At 33.9% G+C, this 18,507-nt stretch overlaps 1 protein-coding gene across 3 annotated transcripts; it reads left to right on the top strand.

Annotated features, from left to right (window-relative positions):
• The first annotated feature begins 4,844 nt into the window (after positions 1 to 4,844).
• LOC132183803 (disease resistance protein RPM1-like) lies at positions 4,845 to 14,557 on the top strand. Of its 3 annotated transcripts, XM_059597234.1 has the most exons (3): positions 4,845 to 5,133; positions 11,567 to 14,174; positions 14,315 to 14,400. In XM_059597234.1, exons 2-3 carry the CDS (start codon positions 11,583 to 11,585, stop codon positions 14,318 to 14,320), a joined length of 2,598 nt encoding a protein of 865 aa, XP_059453217.1. In that variant the 5' UTR covers positions 4,845 to 5,133; positions 11,567 to 11,582; the 3' UTR covers positions 14,321 to 14,400. The 3 variants fall into 3 exon arrangements, with proteins under 3 accessions (XP_059453217.1, XP_059453215.1, XP_059453216.1); XM_059597232.1 differs by having other exon boundaries at positions 11,567 to 14,557; XM_059597233.1 differs by lacking the exon at positions 4,845 to 5,133 and adding an exon at positions 9,121 to 9,128 and having other exon boundaries at positions 11,567 to 14,557.
• The last annotated feature ends 3,950 nt before the right edge of the window (positions 14,558 to 18,507 follow it).

The raw sequence follows: 18,507 nt of genomic DNA, 5'->3' as shown, positions 1-18,507 counted from the left end.
TTTTCATTAAAATAGAAATTTCTGTTACTTTTAGCCCATTTTTCACATACATCAGATGTTGAGGATAGAACATATATGGTTTACGGATAGAAATTTGTATAGTAATTCAAAATAAATTTGTTAAATTTCAGGAAGGGAAATCTGGTTGAATCTGTGCTAAGTAAGGTTGTGGAGGAGTTTGAGCATTGCATTTCAAGCCAATTTGAGCTGGTATGTTAGCTTTGGTTATCCAAAACAATCATTTTTCTTTCATTATTTTTCAGTAGAAGGAAACAATTTGGGCAGAGAGATCCTTTTTCAATATGGATTAGGTGATCAAATATGCTTTGACATTCAACTTAGGACTAGGAATTGATGCACATTCCAAATCAATAAACATGTTCTCTTGGATTCTAAACAAGTTTTTTTTTCCTCTACTTTTCCTATAACTTAATTAATACCTATCTGACTCGTTATTTGTTCATTTATTTGTAACCATTATTCTTCTTTGTTGTGCTTTGACTCTCTATGTCTTGGTTTGGTTACACTTGTTAACCAAGTTTAATAAACCTTTGTTGGTCAGTTTTTATGGAGGGTAGAATGTAGTGTGGGCCTTTTATGAAATTTTGAAGTATCTGATAGGATCTTCAAAATGATTGCCTCTAGCTTGTATTGGACACAGTCAATCTTTGTGGCAATAGAAAGGATAATTTCAGATAGGATAGAACAACAAAATATATAGGATCATCAATTGAGCCTCTTGTTTGCATGGGAATGTATTTATGTGGGCAAACATAATTTGTTATTGAGGTCCATAAACCAACCTAGTATACAGAGATTAAGGCTTAGTTGAGTTGACTTTAAAGCTTCAAAGTGTGGATATTTTTTTTTAAAAAATATTTTGGCTGCTGTATTTTATGCACAGAAAAGGAAATATTCTGATAAGTTAGGACCTCAATGGAGCAAGGAGGAGCTTGAGCATTTTTATGAAGCCTATCGGAAATATGGAAAAGACTGGAAGAAGGTATGCCTTTATTTGACGTTGTGTTTTATTTACTCTTTTGGGATTTACTTAATTAGCCATAATTGGTTGTCTTTCATTATATAAGCAGCTTCTAATTTTTGTGGTGTAACTTCATATCTAATTTGGTTATGCATACATATGCAAACATTTTTCATGCTTTCTCCCTGTAATACTGTTTACAATAAAATTTTCTATTCTAATGAGACAATTTATAACGTGCTCCAGTTTTGTTTTTGGTCTCTTTTCTATTATTGACTTCTGTGCATATCTAGGTGGCTGCTGTAGTACATAACGGATCAGTTGAGATGGTGGAGGCTCTCTACATTACAAACTGGGTTGGTAACGTCCATTACTATTAGATTGATTTATAACTAGAATCCGTAAAAAACAAAGTTTTCTGTAATTTAGGAGTATTATGGCAATTATACCAACAGTTCTGTATGTGACTACCTTTTCCTTTCCTTGCATAAGCAGTGAATATTCTTCTTTTCATGCAAGCTAATTTTTAAAATTAAGCACTATTTTCACCTTTCTTGTATAATCTATTGCGCTTTATTTTAATGTAATTGATTTGCATGAACTAATGATCAGGGTATGACCTGGTTTAATATTTCTTTTGTTTTTTTCTTAATACTTGTCACTGCTTTGTCTTGAATGCATTCTTATAGATTTGAATGAGGGTCATAGTGCTCATTTACTCCTATTAATTGCAAGTTGGAGGATTGAATCTACTAAACCTCTTGGCAGAAAATAGTTTCTTTTGCATCCCAGTTATTAGATAGTTTGGAGCGGGTTTGTCATTCAGTTAATAATTTCTTCTAGTTTCAGTAGTTAGTTATGGTGAGATTCTTGATAACTAAAGTTAATAAATGTGTATGAAATTTGATCTTAAATTCAGAAATGAAACTGGTTTGCATATGTAAGTAATTTGGTTCCCTGGGTCTGGGTCTGCGATCGATCGCACACGATTGTGCGATCGATCGCAACATCTCAAACACCTTCTGGTACTGCGATCGATCGCACACAATTGTGCGATCGATCGTAAAATCTCGAACACCTTCTGGTATTGCGATCGATTGCACACGATTGTGCGATCGATCGCAAAATCTCGAACACCTTCTGGTACTGCGATCGATCACACAATCGTGTGCGATCGATCACATATTATTTTTTAAAAAAATTTTTTAGGACCATTAGCGTCCACAAAGTGGACCCTAATGGTTAACTATTAGCGTCCACTTTAAGTCGACGCTAATGGTTAACCATTAGCATCGACTATGCCTTCCTTTTACATCACGTCTAGGGTCAAAAAATTGTGACTTTTAGGGTCCATAAAGTGGACGCTAAAAGTTATCATTAGGGTCGACCCTAAGTGGACGCTGATAGATAATTTTTTATTTTTATTTTTTAGGACCATTAGGGTCCACTTTATGGACGCTAATGGTTAGCTATCAACGTCGACTTTGATTTGGACGCTGATAGTTATTTATTTATTTATTTTTAATTTTTTTAGGACCATTAGGGTCCACTTTGTGGACGCTAATAGTTAACTATTAGCGTCCACTTTAAGTCGACGCTAATGGTTAACCATTAGCGTCGACTATGACTTTCTTTTACATCACTTTTAGGGTCAAAAAATGTGACTTTTAGGGTCGATAAAGTGGACGCTAAAAGTTATCATTAGGGTCAACTTGAAGTGGACGCTGATGATCACACGTATGAGCATTAGGGTTGGACTATTAGCGTCGACACCTTTAGGGTCCAAAAGTCGACGCTGTTGGCAACAGCGTCCACTTTAGGACTTTTAGGGTCGACTTAGAGTCGCCCCTAAAGACCTAAATTCTTGTAGTGAGGTTGAGATATTAAAAACATGGACACGTGTCGCAATTCTAAGCACTCTCAGATATTAAAAAACATAGACATGTGTCACAATTCTAAGCACTCTCTGTGTCAAAACTTGGCTTATATATATATATATATATATATATATATATATATATATATATATATATATGATAATAGAGACAACATATGACTTTATGCACTGCAATTTTCATCCTAGAAACCCAGTGCCTTGTTTCTTTACTCCATCTATCAACATGAATTTGGCTCTACACATAATTCTAGTATCTATAATTTCATTGATTCAGTTGCCCAGCATCACTATATCCATTGAGGTTCAGCAGTACCATCCAGATGAAAGAGATGATTTGCTGCAGCTGAGGGATTCTGTCACTTCCAAATACTTAGAGGTGTAAACGAGCTAATATAACTTGACAGCTCGCTCGATACCCGCTCAGTTAAGCTTGACCCGAACTCAAGCTCGACACTGTACAAGCTAGCTCGTTATTGTTGTAACCCGCTCGATTAGTTAGTGATACTTACCCGGCTCGCTCGATCAAACTCGACGGGAACTCGTGAGGTCAACTCGTTTAAGACTCGAACCGGCTCGTTAGCATGACTCGTTAGTTCAATCATATATCTTGTATATATATATATATACAAAATATATTACAAAAAAATAGTTATACATATATATTTAAATATGTATATTAGTAATTAAATAATATATGTTATATGAATTATTTAATATTCATGTGTACGTATTAGTTGACATACTAACTAGTTAGTTCATAAATTAACATATTATCTAGTTAATTAATATATATATATATATATTAAGTAAATATAATTAAGTACATGTTACTCAATTCTTCTATGTATATTACTTATTTTATTATACATGTGTGTTATATATTAGTATTAACATACTAACTAGTAACTAGTTAATTATTAAACTAACATATTAACTAAGTTAATATATATTAAATTACTAACTTAGTATAATTAACTATAGGTTATTTTGACAAACAAAAAAATTATATGTTACTTAATATTTGTATGAGTATTATATATATATACTTGCTTGTTAGTTAATATATACTAACTTAGTATTACTATTAATTAAGTTAAGTGTTAGATCATATGATCATATATATCAAAAATTAAGTGATTAATATTATAATCAACAATGTGTTTGTTTAGAGCTATATGCTCTTGTTATGTTTGGAGTGTTATGCTCTAGATATCTATTTTTTGATGAAAGAAGATTACAATGTTTATAAAAAAAAAACAATGTTTGTTACAATCACAAATTAAGTATTATCATTGTAATTTAGATTTTATATCATATGAATTATCATTGGAATTTAGTCACATTAATTATCATATGGTCTAATATTTTGCCATATGAACATATAATTACTAGTTAAGTAACTTAGTAAGCATAGTTAAAGATTTATGGTGTAAGTTTCATAATATTTAAGTATTAATGTATTATCACTATAATTTATAGTATTAAATGCTTTGCAAGATTATGTTACTACTTGTCATTGACAAATTGTAAGATTATTCTTGCAGTTGTTTCTTCTAGAGTTCCCACTTAATTTTCAAGTTGAATATCTCCAAAATAATTTGAATTAATTAAATTAAAGGGATATTCAGGAATTAATCTTGAATAGAATAATAAAATAGTAATAATAAGTATTAGTGTCATAAATAATTATTTGTAATAGTAAATTGTAGTTAAATTAAATAAGGGGTTAAATATTAATTAACAAATGATGGAAATAAAATAAGGTGGGGGCAGTAGTGTAGTTTAAAAAGTGAGAGGTTTGAATTAAAAAGAAATCTACATACTACCACGTGTGTGGCTTTGATTGGCTATATGGGGATATCTAATCCCCTTAGCCTTAGCAAAAGAAATAAAAAAAAAAGGGAACAAGCCCTTGCTTTTGGAGTAAAACTACTAATACACGTAGCCCTTTCTTTTCTTCTTCCCCTTCTTTCTAAGAAGGTGGCGATTTTGGGGCTTTGCCTACGGAGTGGCTCAGGAAAGGTGAGAAGTTGGTGAGCCGAGCCGAGTGCTCAATAAGACGCTCAGCTCACCTAGAAGATGATCTCGATCTCGCACAAGATTTTTTTCTTGGCGAGTCGAGCCAAGTCCACCATTTATGGTTTGTCACGAGTTCGAGCTTGTGAACAGTACATACGAACTGATCTTGAACACCTCCAACTCGTCCGATCTCGGCTCGTTTACAGCCCTGGGCCCATACCCAACGTAATTCAAGGTAAAAGCTTCAAATTCTCCTAATTTCTGCAATATTCTTTGTGAGCATAGATTTTTTTTTTTATTTTTTTATTTTTGGTGTTGAACATGACTCTTCCTTTTGGGTATTTTTTTTGTTTTGCTTTAAAGATTGGATTTTTATGTGGGTTTTCTGTTTTTGGTTTGTGGGTGTTCTTGTTTTCATTGGGTTTGCTAATTCGTAGGGGAAGATTTAGATTGTGGGTGTTTGGGTTTAATATATGAGAAGTAGTTGGATGAAGGAAATATGTGCATGTGAGGTACTTCAAGTTAAGATACTCCGTTCACTCGCTTATTGTTGGAATTTAGTTAGAAGTAGAAAGTTCAATAAGAACATTTGCACAAGTTTCTCTTTGATTTTCTTTAAATTTTAGAAGTTTAGATCACAAAACTATTTTTTCTTTTTTATAAACATGTATTTCACAATAGCTTTTCTTATCTTTTCTCATATAATTAAAATATATATTTTTTTTTACAAAATATAAGATCTTCACCTACTCTTGCTTATTTTTCACAAAATTTCAATATTATCTTTAATTAAAAACAAAAAGATGAAAGGAAAGAGAAAAAAGAAAAATATTTATAATAAAATAATGTATAAGAAATCATTTTTGATTTCATACGCATTTGAAAATACTGTAGCAACCTTTAGTTAAATATAAGAAATCTGATGTGAATATGTTTTTGTGGTTTTTCTAAATTTTTTTTTTTAAGCATAAAGAAGTGAATAGCATAGAAGGCGTCTACTACTAGTACTCTTGTCTTGTCGAGTTTTGACATTTTCAGACAAGCTCGTTTTAATTGACCTTTAAACGATTCGAGTTTGAGCTGTTTCAACATTCTCAAAGAAGCTCATTTTAATTGACGTTTAAACGATCCGATCGAGTTCAAGCCATTTCAGTCTTATGGAGGTGGAGGTGGAGAATATAGTTGTAGGCTTATGACAATGGAAGAAGAAGGGTGAAGAAAATAGGAAAGTTGACAGAAGAGTTGAAAAGGGAACTTCAAAAAAGTAAAAGAGACTTACAAAAAAAAAAAAAAGTAAAAGAGACATGATCAAAACTCAAAAGGCTTTTTTTCTTGGAATGACATTGAAATGCACGAGAAACGAAATCCAAATTAAAATATGATTAAAAGGCTGTTATTTTTTATTTATTTATTTATTTATTTATTTTCTTTTCTTTTTTCTTTGTTCTTTACAAAAAAAATTTTGATAGTTAAGATGCTCAACAAGAATAATTAGAACAGGCTAAATAAACAAAATTTGGACACGTAATAAATGACTGCAACATGCAACTTTCTGACTAGACCAATATATATTTTTGAATATTTTATCTCTTGTCTCACACCCGTGTCACTTCTTTCCCCCTTCTCCTAATTAATTACTGAACATGACTTCTTCTACACCTAATAATAACAAATAGTGTGTCCTTTCTTACAATTTTTTTTTTTTTTTCAACTACAATTTTTTTTATTCTTATTTTTTCAATGACCAAATGAACAGCATGACATCATAATTCGTAAATCAAATCACTACAAATGTTGCTTTGCCATAAAGCTTGTGACCATCGTCGAATCTCTTCTTAACTATATTTCATATTAACTAATATTTTAATTTACATTTTTTTTTAAAAAAAATAGTTAACTTAATATATATACTAAGTTAGTATATATATATACACACACACAAGTATATATATATATATACACACACACATTAAGTAGCCTATAATTTATTTATCATAGTAACCTATACTTAATTATACTTAGTTAGTAACTTAATATATATTAACTTAGTTAATATGGTAGTTTATTAATTAACTAACTAGTATGTTAATACTAATATATAACACACATATAATAGTATATATTTTTTAGTTTACATATATAATAATATAAGTAATATACATAGAAATATTGAGTAACCTATAGTATATTAACTAATGCATTGTTACGAGCTTGAGTAAGGGACCTCGTAACTCGACCTTGGGTAGGTAGGAAAACAGGATGAGTCCTACGTTTCCTACAATTCCTACCTATGTTTGCAGAAATTAAATTGAGATCGTTAAAGAGACCCCAAACCTCACAACATAGAAAATAAATTGAGATCGTTAGAGAGACCCCAAACCTCACAACATAAAGTGTCGATTTTGCTAAAATATTCTCTTCCTAACTTTATTGCAAAACTATGCTTAAATAGATGTTACATTCGACACTTAGGGTTAGGACTCATAACCCTACTCTGACTTGGACAAGGAACGTGAGGTGCCATATAAGGCAATACCTTACAACTCCATATAAGTCTTGGACACCTACTATGGAAATAACAATCATTAATTGGAATAAAATAAGGACATAAAGACAAAACCCAAATAAAGATACGTAGGGCTATTACTATGGAAAGAAACTATAACTCTTGCAAATAAAAAGACTAATAGTAGGTAGAGATCTTTTAAAGAGAGAAAGGATCATAACATGCATACACATATAAATATTAAATAATCTATATAACATATACTACTTATTACTAATATACATACTTTTTAAATTTATATAACTAATTTTTTGTAATATATACACACACACAAAAGAAATATGAACGAGCTAATGAGTTGGACTAACGAGCCGTGCTAGCAATCCAGTTGAGCTTTAAATGAGTTGAGTTCAATCGAATGAGCGGAGTATGTATCACTTGCTAATCGAGTGGATTTTTACAGTAACGAGTGAGTTTGTATAATATTAAACTCGAGTTTGGGTCGACCTTAACCGAGCAGATTGTTGAGTGTATTGGCTCGTTTACCGCCCTAAGTATGTCTTTGTATTAGTTATTGCACTATTGGAAGATGAGACTTGGAGTTTGTACTTTCTAACTATAATGGACCCATATTATGCTGGTGGGAGAATATATCTCAGAGATGAAATGAGATTTTTGATTTATTGTGTTTGGATTATTATAGATTTCTAATTGATGTTTTATAAGTAGTTTGGTAGTATAAGTAGTTGGATCATCTTTTTTATCTCTAGAGATCTCATTCTTATAACATAGATTTGAATGAATATTTAAATGATATAGGCAAATGATAAGAGAAGCTATTGTCTAGTTTATTTGAATAGAGAAACAAAACTATCCTAATTTCATAAATTTAAAGAAAAGCTAAAGGAAGCTACTCCAAGTGCTTTAACAAACTTTTAAAAGACAACCTATGAAAACCAATATAAACATGTACATTTCGAAGCAGTTTTGAGATGGATTGGAAAACTCTCGGATGGTCGGGCTTTCTATATATATATTGCTGCTATTCAACTAGGTTCACTCAAATTGCAAAAATCTAGTGCATTTTTTTCAATCCCAATAGTTTATAGGTTTTTCTACGTTACTGTATCTTGACGTGTGTGCTTCGGATTTCTGGGTAAAGAACGCGTCGTTAATGCGTTGACTTTTTGACGACTCTTGTTATGTTCTTGACTCGCGTCAAAGCTGAAATGGAAACTTACCTTATTTAGCTGACAATATTGTTTTTCCTTGTTTGGCGGTCTACCGAATAATGGACTGAACTTTTGGTTGGTCCAAGGAAAAGAAGAGGTTGTATCCTGGTTCAATTTAATTACTTGTGTGCTGACTGCGGCTAGACTTCTCATACATATTAAGAAATGGTCAAGGGGAATGACTTCCCAAGGAGAATTATTTACTTTTTGGACAGAAATTCCTCCGAAGCATCATACGAGTATGGAAAAAGAAAACTAGTTGAGCCAATAGAAGGTAAATCAGAAGCATAACTACTCACCACCATATAGTTATAAATCAGAAGCAAATCAGAAGCCCATATACATGTCTCTAACTTTTTCATTCTTTTAACTCAAAAACTGAAACTACTCAGGAAAAAATATAAAACACTGAAACTGAAGCTAATTTCTCCATTGTTTGGGCCAACAACACATGCAAGTTAAAAACAGCAGCCATACGCAACGTAATTCAAGGTAAAAGCTTCAAATTCCCCTAGCTAGTTTCTGCAATGTTCTTTCTGAACGTGACTCTTCTTTTTTGGGTGTTCTTCTCTTTTGCTTTAAAGATTGGATTTTTATGTGGGTTTTCTGTTTTTGGTTTGTGGGTGTTCTTGTTTTCATTGGGTTTGCTTCAAAGAGGAAGATTTAGATTGTGGGTGTTTACATTAATTATGAGAAGTAGTTGGAAGAAGGAAATATGACACTACAAAAAACAAAAATTTTGCTGCCTTACATTTTGTGATGTGTCAAATGGTCTGACATGTCAGAAAATCCTCCTGATGGGTCGGTTTTGACGTGTCTCAGGCGTTAAAATTATGGGTATTAGAAACGAAAAATTTTTGACGTGTCAAAATTGGCATGTCAGAAAAATTTTCTGACGTGTCAAATTTTGACACGTAATTACATGTTTTTAATTAAAAAAAAAATCCAAAAAAAATTTCAAAAAAGAAAAATTATTATTTTTTAATAATTTTTAAATTACTGACTTGTCAATTTTTTTCAATTAAAAATATTTTTTTAATTTCGAATACAACCGTGTTTCTTCTCCCCCTAGCTCTCTCCCTAATCTCTTCCTTCCTCCATTTTCACTCTCTCTCTCTCTCTCACTTCTTTCCTCCATTTTCACTCTCTCTCTTCTTTCCTCCATTTTCAAAAACCCAAACCCAAACCCAAATCAAAAAATATATTCTTCCTTCTTCGATCTTCTTCTCTTCAAATCAAAATTCAAAAATCTCTCAAATCATATCAAAATAAACCAAATCAAAGCTTCTTCAAATCAAAAATCTCTCTTCTTCGATCTTCTTCTCTTCGCCTTTTTTTTTTTTTCTTCTTCTTATTCTTTTGCTTCTCTTCTTCGATCTTCTCTTCTTCTTTTGTTTTTCTTTTTCTTGATCTGCTTTTCTTCTAGCTCTGCTGCCATGCAGAGAGATTGAGAGAGAAGAGGGAGATTCAGAGAGACGGAAAGAAGATTTGGAATTAAATAAGAAAAGTAGATCTAGGGAAAGAATAAATAATAAAAGAGGAAAAGAAGAGAGAAAATTAAGTTGAATGTCCCGCTATTTTTTTTTTTTTTTTTTTTTGACGTGCTAGTTTTAGCACGCCAGAAACATATATATGAACCTGATATTAAAAAAGAAAAAAAAGAAATATTGACGTGCTAATTTAGCACGTCAGCAATATATAATATATATTTTTTATATATATAAACTTGATAAAAAAAAAAAAAAAAAAAAGCATGGGCGATGGGCCTGCTAGCCTTCCCAAGGCGCGCGCGCGCACACACACACACACACATATATATATATAAACATGATATATATATACACACACACACATTAAGTAGCCTATAATTTATTTATCAAAGTAACCTATACTTAATTATACTTACTTAGTAACTTAATATATATTAACTTAGTTAATATGGTAGTTTATTAATTAACTAAGCAGTATGTTAATACTAATATATAACACACACATATAATAATATAAGTAATATACATAGAAATATTGAGTAACCTATAGTATATTAACTAATACATACACATATAAATATTAAATAATCTATGTAACATATACTACTTATTACTAATATACATACTTATTAAATTTATATAACTAATTTTTTGTAATACACACACACACAAAAGAAATATGAACGAGCTAATGAGTTGGACTAACGAGCCATGCTAGCAATCCAGTTGAGCTTTAAACGAGTTGAGTTCACGAACCCCCATTGAGTTCAATCGAATGAGTGGAGTATGTATCACTTGCTAATCGAGTGGATTTTTACAGTAACAAGTGAGTTTGTACAATATCGAGCTCGAGTTTGGGTCGACCTTAACCGAGCAGATTGTCGAGTGTATTGGCTCGTTTACCGCCCTAAGTATGTCTTTGTATTAGTTATTGCACTATTGGAAGATGAGACTTGGAGTTTGTACTTTCTAACTATAATAGACCCATATTATGCTAGTGGGAGAATATATCTTAGAGACGAAATGAGATTTTTGATTTATTGTGTTTGGATTATTTATAGATCTCTAATTGATGTTTTATAAGTAATTTGGTAGTATAAGTAGTTGCTTATTGGGTAAAATATAACTGTAAGAAAATGTTTCAATTCGATTTAATATCAGTGCTTAGTATAAATTGTATTTGCTTTTTATTACTCTTTATCTTTGGACAAAAACGTTTGTCTTTACTAGTTTGCTTAGTTTTCGGGATTTCTTGTTCTTTTTTCTCCTAGTTATGTGTTTCTCATGTATAGTTCATGTGTTCTTGCATTGCGTTTTCTTTTTTTAATGATATTTCTATTACTTCTAAAAGAAACACAATACAAGTTCTAAGTAGGTGTCATGTCTTGCTTTGGGCTTGGGGTGTGACAATTAACCCAAATTCATTTCTAATTGTGACAGTATTAGAGAGGAAACCATGACAGAAACCGTTGTGACCCTTGTCATCAATGAGCTAGTTCAGTTGATCGCTCATGAATCAAAATTGCTAAGGGGTGCCCACCGAGATGTTGTGGACATTAGAGATGAACTTGAGAGCATCCAGTGTTTCTTCAAAGATGCAGATAGAGGAGATCTCCAAGATGGCGTCAAAACATGGGTGAAACAAGTGAGAGAAGTAGCCTATCATATAGAAGATGTAATTGATGAATACGTTCTTCACGTGGCACAACATCGCCATCAGCAAAGTTTTATTGCTTTCCTCCAAAAAATTGGCCACTTATTCAAAAAATTAAAACCACGTCATGACATAGCTACAAAGATTCAAGATATCAAAATATCAATCCGTGAAATCAAGGAAAGAAGTGAAAGATATGGTTTTAGTTCCTTAGAGCAAGGATCAAGTAGTAGTGAATCTAGTGGTACATGGCATGACCCTAGAGTGGGTGCACTTTTCATTGAGGAAGATGAAGTTGTGGGCATTGAGTCTACAAGGGATGAGCTCGTAAGCTGGTTGGTGGGGGGAGTATCTAAACGATCTGTTATTTCAGTTGTAGGCATGGGCGGAATTGGTAAGACAACTCTTGCTAAGAAAGTATATGAGAATGAATTAGTGAAAGGACATTTTGACTGCCGTGTTTGGATCACAGTGTCTCAGTCATACAACGTCCAGAAGATACTCATGTCTATGACAAAGAAAGTCTACTGTGAAAATGAAACGGCTCTAGGGCAAATAGACATGATGGACGAGATCACATTAATCAGCCAACTGAGGAAATATTTACAGCAAAAGAGGTATGTTGTGGTTTTTGACGATGTTTGGAAGTTAGAGTTTTGGGAAATTGTGAAACATGCTTTACCATGCAATGGCAGAGGAAGCAGGATTATTATCACTACCCGCAGTGATCTCATTGGTGTATCTTGTAAAGAATCTTTATTTGATCAGGTCCACAAGCTACAACCTCTGTCTCAAGACAAGGCTTGGGAATTGTTTTGTAGAAAGGCATTCCAGTCCGAGTTTCAAAGGTGTTGTCCCAAAGAGTTGGTGAAATTGTCGATGGACATTGTCAAAAAATGTGAAGGCCTGCCACTTGCAATTGTTGCTATAGGTGGTCTTTTGTCAACAAAGGAAAATGTGCCATTAGAATGGAAAAAGTTGCATGATAGCCTCAGTTCTGAGCTAGAATGTAATCCACACCTTACAAGTGTAACAAAAATTCTCTCTCTTAGTTATCATGATCTTCCGTGCTCCCTAAAGTCTTGCTACTTGTTCTTCGGCATTTTTCCAGAGGACTACTCAATCACAAGTGTAAGATTACTTTGGCTATGGGAAGCTGGGGGCTTCATAAAAGGAAAGAAGGGAAAATCATTGGTAGACGTAGCTGAAGAATACTTAATGGAGCTCATCGACAGAAACTTGGTTCAAGTTTCATTTGGGGAGCTTGATTATGAGATGCTCATAAAGTATAGAATCCATGATCTGCTGCATGAAACCATCCTATCGAAGGTTGGAGAGTTGAATTTCTCTCAAGTTCTGGAAGCAGGTGATACTACTTTCCATGGTAAAAGTCGGAGCCTATCAATCCACAATGCTAGAGAAAATGTTTTTGAGACAAGTGAGTACTCTCGTGTCCGTTTTATTTTTCTTTTCAACATTAATGAAATGCCCAGGTCTTTCATGGTTAAATTGTTCAAAAAGTTCAAGCTTTTGAAAGTGTTAGATTTTGAAGATGCTCCTATTGATTATCTTGCTCAAGAAGTGGGTACTTTATTCCATTTGAAGTACTTAAATTTGAGGAGAACAAAAGTGAAGATACTTCCAAATTCAGTGGGTATGCTACAAAACCTTCAGACACTAACTGTTGCGGAAACCCCAGTGCGTGAGCTACCAATTGAGATATTTAGGCTTTATAAGCTACGACATATTATTGCTCATTCTCATGACTTCGAAATTAAAAGTAGCCTTTATTCGATGCGAGGAGTAAAAGTACATGAAGGGGTTGGATGTTTAAACGAATTGCAGGACCTATCATTGATTGAGGCAAATCATCATGGGGTTAGTTTATTTGAAGAGCTCGGAAAGTTGAGTCAGTTGAGGTTGTTCGGCATTTCAAATATGACTGCAAAACGTGGAAGGGCCCTATGTACCTCCATACAAAAAATGGTCCACCTTAACAGTTTGTTTGTAAGCTCAATTAGTGAAGATGAGATTATAGACTTAGAATCAATTTCTTCGCCCCCTCCATTTCTAAAGCATATCTATCTAAGAGGGCGATTGAAGAAGTTGCCGAACTGGATTCTAGAGCTTCAAAATCTGGTCACACTAGTCTTATTTTTCTCATCATTAGAGGAATATCCACTGTCGTGTGTCCAAGCTTTGCCAAATCTAATTACCCTTTCCCTCAATCATGCGTATGATGGGGAGCAACTACATTTTGAGGAAGGAGGTTTTAGAAAACTCAAGAAGCTCACCCTCAGAGAGATGGAAAAATTGAAGATGGTGGAAATAGACAAAGGATCACTGCCCAGTCTTGAGCAACTAGAGATTGGACCATGCCCGCAAATGAAGGAGGTACCCTCTGGAATCCAACACCTTGAAAGCCTAAAGCTTATTGACTTCTATGAAATGCAGAAAGAATTTGTGCTACCTATGCAGCCTAATGGAGGCGAAGATTATTGGAAAGTCAAGAAGGTAACTACTATTCATCTCAGGTATAGGATTAAAGGAGAACGATATCAAATATACAAGCTCGGTGACTTGGACTTATTGGAGCGTCTACAAGGGTCAATCTTGGGGGATCAAACTGCCATGTAGAATTTCAGTGATGAACAAGGTATGTAGTCTAATTAGCCACAAGATTTCCATGAATTTTTCTTTTTATATATATTTTTTATATGTAATGATAAAATTCTTCACATTATGTGGCTGACTAAATGCATGTATGAGATTGCGTTTGAGGGGCCTTAAAATGCTTTTAACACTAAAAAAGTCAGTTTGAAGAAAAAAGTACTCATTTGGTAAAAAAATTAAAAACACTTTCAAGGATCCAAAAAGCTTAAAGAATGTCCAAAATGCACTTTTGACAAAATCTTAAAAATGAAATTTTTGCCAAAATATATATATATATATATATATATATATATTTTATTTGACTTAAAAACTCTATTTTTCAAACGCAATTCCAAACAAGCTCTAAGAAAGTCTTACATTAGCTGCGCGATGAGTTTCCACCTAAGCTATAGTTTGAAATGCTACTAACTCCTTTTGCTCACTAAATTGTGTTCGTTGTTTTTTGTACTTCTATTTATTTGATATTTTAATCTGTCACCACTAAAAAGAGTTTGATTCTAATCTATGTTACAACAAGGATCTAGCAGAGGTATTAGACTTGGGGCAATACAAATGACTTTTATAATTAAAAGATTAATTCTTTGGGGGGGTTTATTCTCATATGTAACCACCACAAAAAAAAAAAAACAAGGTTTAGTGACATGGTTATTTGGGGCATTTTTGGCCAAAAAAACGTTCTTATTGATTTCGCAACGCTTAATTTGGGGCACTTGGGACATGTCAGTTTTTATGGCTAATATAATGTAATTATAACTAATATAATGTAATTAAGGTTAATTACCCGGTCGACAAGCAACTGATGATCTTGCTCTCACAACACCGGGACACTTGGTGTCATGTGGAGTACACATGTTTACGTTGCTCGTTCCTTGGCTCGCAAAATAATTTTTCATAAATTTCTGGACGTCGACATAGGCAGATGTTAACACGGCAATCTGTTCGTTTTGTTTGGAAATCTGTTGTTCTTGTTCATTTATACGCTCAAGTAGTGCAGGGACTTGTGCAGTTGAGGCCGATGATTTATTTGCATGTGTGCTGCCTTTGACTGGTAGATGCCCAGGTCCCATAAACAGCACTACATATCTGAAAGAGAGGAGTCTGTGAAAGAAAAAGTGGGTTTGAAATTAGATGATGAGTTATTTTACTAATTATTATTATTGCCCAAGTATTTTACTTATTAGTATTATGTACGGTTAACTCTTGGAAATGCATTTTAGATGGTGCTATTTTTCGGTTAGTGATAAGAGTAGAAAATGGAAAACAATTCTTTAAAACTTTAAATTGGAGCATAGAAAACAGAAACCTCCACTAAAGCAATGTTGCTAAGGTTTTTCATATTGGTACATAGAAGAAAATACAACAGATGCTACGGGATTTTTTTTATTGTTGTTATTGGTGTAACTTTTTGCTTTTTGTTTTTTTTTTTTTCTCTCAAAAAGTGACTACTATTTTCTTTATTGAGCTTAAAGCATTGTTGAAGTTTAACCTCTGTCCTAGATTCAGACTCAATAAACTAACATTTGCATTCACAAATTTAGTTTCACAATAGGGTGGGGCTAGAGAAGGGTAATAGGAACTGCAATCATACACAACTAGTCTTCATTTGTTAGTTGTTCATAATAATATCAATTTGGAGATGCAACAAAAAGATAGGACATAAGGCATCTAACCTCTTTCTGAGATGATGGCCACATTACTATTTGATAGAAGCCACAAATTTAAAAATTTTAAAAACAAAACAAAAAATATGAATTTCAAATTGTATTTTAAAGCATATATCCATTGTGAGTAAAGATAGATATTTTCACTGAAATTAGCCCCACCAATGTTGCACAGGATATAAACTGCCAGAATTTGTCATAAGCCACATTTTTAAGAACCCCATTTCAAGTTTAACCGTCATATTTGTGTGCAAAAAGCTATCAGTCACCCGGCCCCCAAACAAAAACCTCCCCATTTCCCTTCAAGACTATGAATTTCCATGCAAATGAATATATTTGCACCCTAAATATGTTACCTTGCGGCAAACTTGATTATAGAACAAATGAAACCACCTCATTTTTTGATATCCAAATTATTCTATGGCACACATCGAAATCATCCCCCTTCCCTTCCGTTGTAAGAAACAAGAATTAAGAAGCGACCAAAAAGTACAATAAAAATCCATGCTTTTTTTTCTTGAACAAATACAAATTTCAACATACAAGTTTCCTCTCCAATTCCCACAATTCATTTCTGTGTTAGATAAGCCAAGCTTCGAGAGTAAATTGCTGTTGGGTGTTTAACTAAGCACGTTTAGTTTAACCCAATTGCGGAATTTCATCAAATACTAAATATGCGGACACAAAATTTCATATCGTTCACCCGAAACCTTCAAACCCACATAACCCAGAAGCATTCACAACCAATCAAATACACAAAACTCCAAAAAAAAAAAACCATTTCACAGAACCTCACATACCTCTTGAAAATAGTCTCTGTCGAGCTTATCAGCGACTTTGGGCGCCGGGGAGATAGGAATTTGGAGATTGAGAGAGGGGGGATTGGCGCCGTAGAGAGGGGCAGGCCGGTTTCGACTGGAGAAGATGGCCGGTGGGTTCGCCAACCGTGCGGGTCACTGGGCACCGGAGAGAGAGATAGGAAAATTGAGATCGAGAGAGGGGGAACTGGCGTAGAGAGAGATATGGATCGATATATATATATATATATTGAGGGAGAGGAGAGAGGATAGGGATCGAAAATATATATCAGGATATATCGGTATATCCTGATGCAGAGAGGGGGACTGGCGGGCCGCGCGGGGAGAGGTTTGGGAAAATATACATTGAGGGAGAAATTAAGTACCAGGACAAAAGTTGAAGAATCAGAGGGAAAATTAAGTTTCCGCTCGCAAAAACAAAAAATATAAATATATTAAAATTAAAAAACCACTTATAAATTTATTTATAAAAATAAAAAGTAAATACTAAAAATTAAAAAACATTTAAAAGAGACTTAAACTAAAAAAATATATAAATGAAAAATCAATGAATGTGGTTGTCTAGATTAAAAATTCATCTATGTGATATAAAAACAAAAATAATACTAATTCACAAATTATCGAGATAGGCCACAATAATAATTTAATTCCTGTAATCAAATTTCGTCAAAATAGTTAACGGATTCTATTAGTGTATCATGTTATCACCAATAAAATGATGATACATGTCATTCTTATTTAAAAGTAAATAAATATATTAAATATGTAAATTATTTTTAATATTAAAAAAAAAAATGAGGGCAAGGGAGGGGGTGGCTCTAGAAATGGCTGGGGGTGGCGCGCGTGTGGCCACCCCTAGCCACCATGGGTTGGCCCGCGTGCTACCCCTTAGGTGGGGGTGGCCTTCGGGCCATTATTGATTTGGTTGGGGGCTGGGGGTGGTGCACGGCCACCCCCATGGCGTAGGGGTGACTCATGGGCCTCCCCTAGCCAAATTTGGGAGTGGCCTGGCGGCCAACCCACCTGCAAGGTGGCACGCAAGCCACCCCAGGGGTGGCCGTGCGCCACCCCAATGGGTCAAGGATGGCGGTTAGCCACCAGGGTGGCTCTTTGGCCACCCCCTTCCCCAAAGGGGGTGGCTACCAACCGGCTAGGGCAGGTAAAACGGGTCCGTGGGTCGACCCGTTTACGACCCGTTTACGACCTGCGACCCGTTTAACCAAAACCCAAACACAACCCATTTATTAAACGGGTCGGACCCTCCGACACGACACAAACCCGGGTATTTCAAGGGTCACCCGACACGACCCGTGAGACCCATTTAAAATAACGGGTCATGCCGGGTCGACACGACCCGATACGACCCGTTTACCCGTTTAACTTAAAAATGATTTTTTTTAATAAAATAATAATATTTTTAGCAATTATCTCTTGAAATTAAACTCCTAGAAGGCTAGCCACACCAAATCACTTAATAGTTATAAGTTAATATGCTTAATTGTCTAATAAAATTAAAAAAAAAAAAAAAAAAAAAAAACTACATCATTACAAATTTACAAATAAAAAATGGGTTCT

Source organism: Corylus avellana, chromosome ca6, assembly GCF_901000735.1.
Source record: "Corylus avellana chromosome ca6, CavTom2PMs-1.0".
Taxonomy (NCBI): Eukaryota; Viridiplantae; Streptophyta; class Magnoliopsida; order Fagales; family Betulaceae; genus Corylus; species Corylus avellana.
Note: the sequence above shows the minus strand (reverse complement) of the source record. Positions and strands in the feature narration are given on the sequence as shown.

Excerpts from the sequence above, each read along its gene's own strand:
- LOC132183803 (XM_059597232.1), top strand. The coding sequence starts at position 11,583 with ATGACAGAAACCGTTGTGACCCTTGTCATCAATGAGCTAGTTCAGTTG.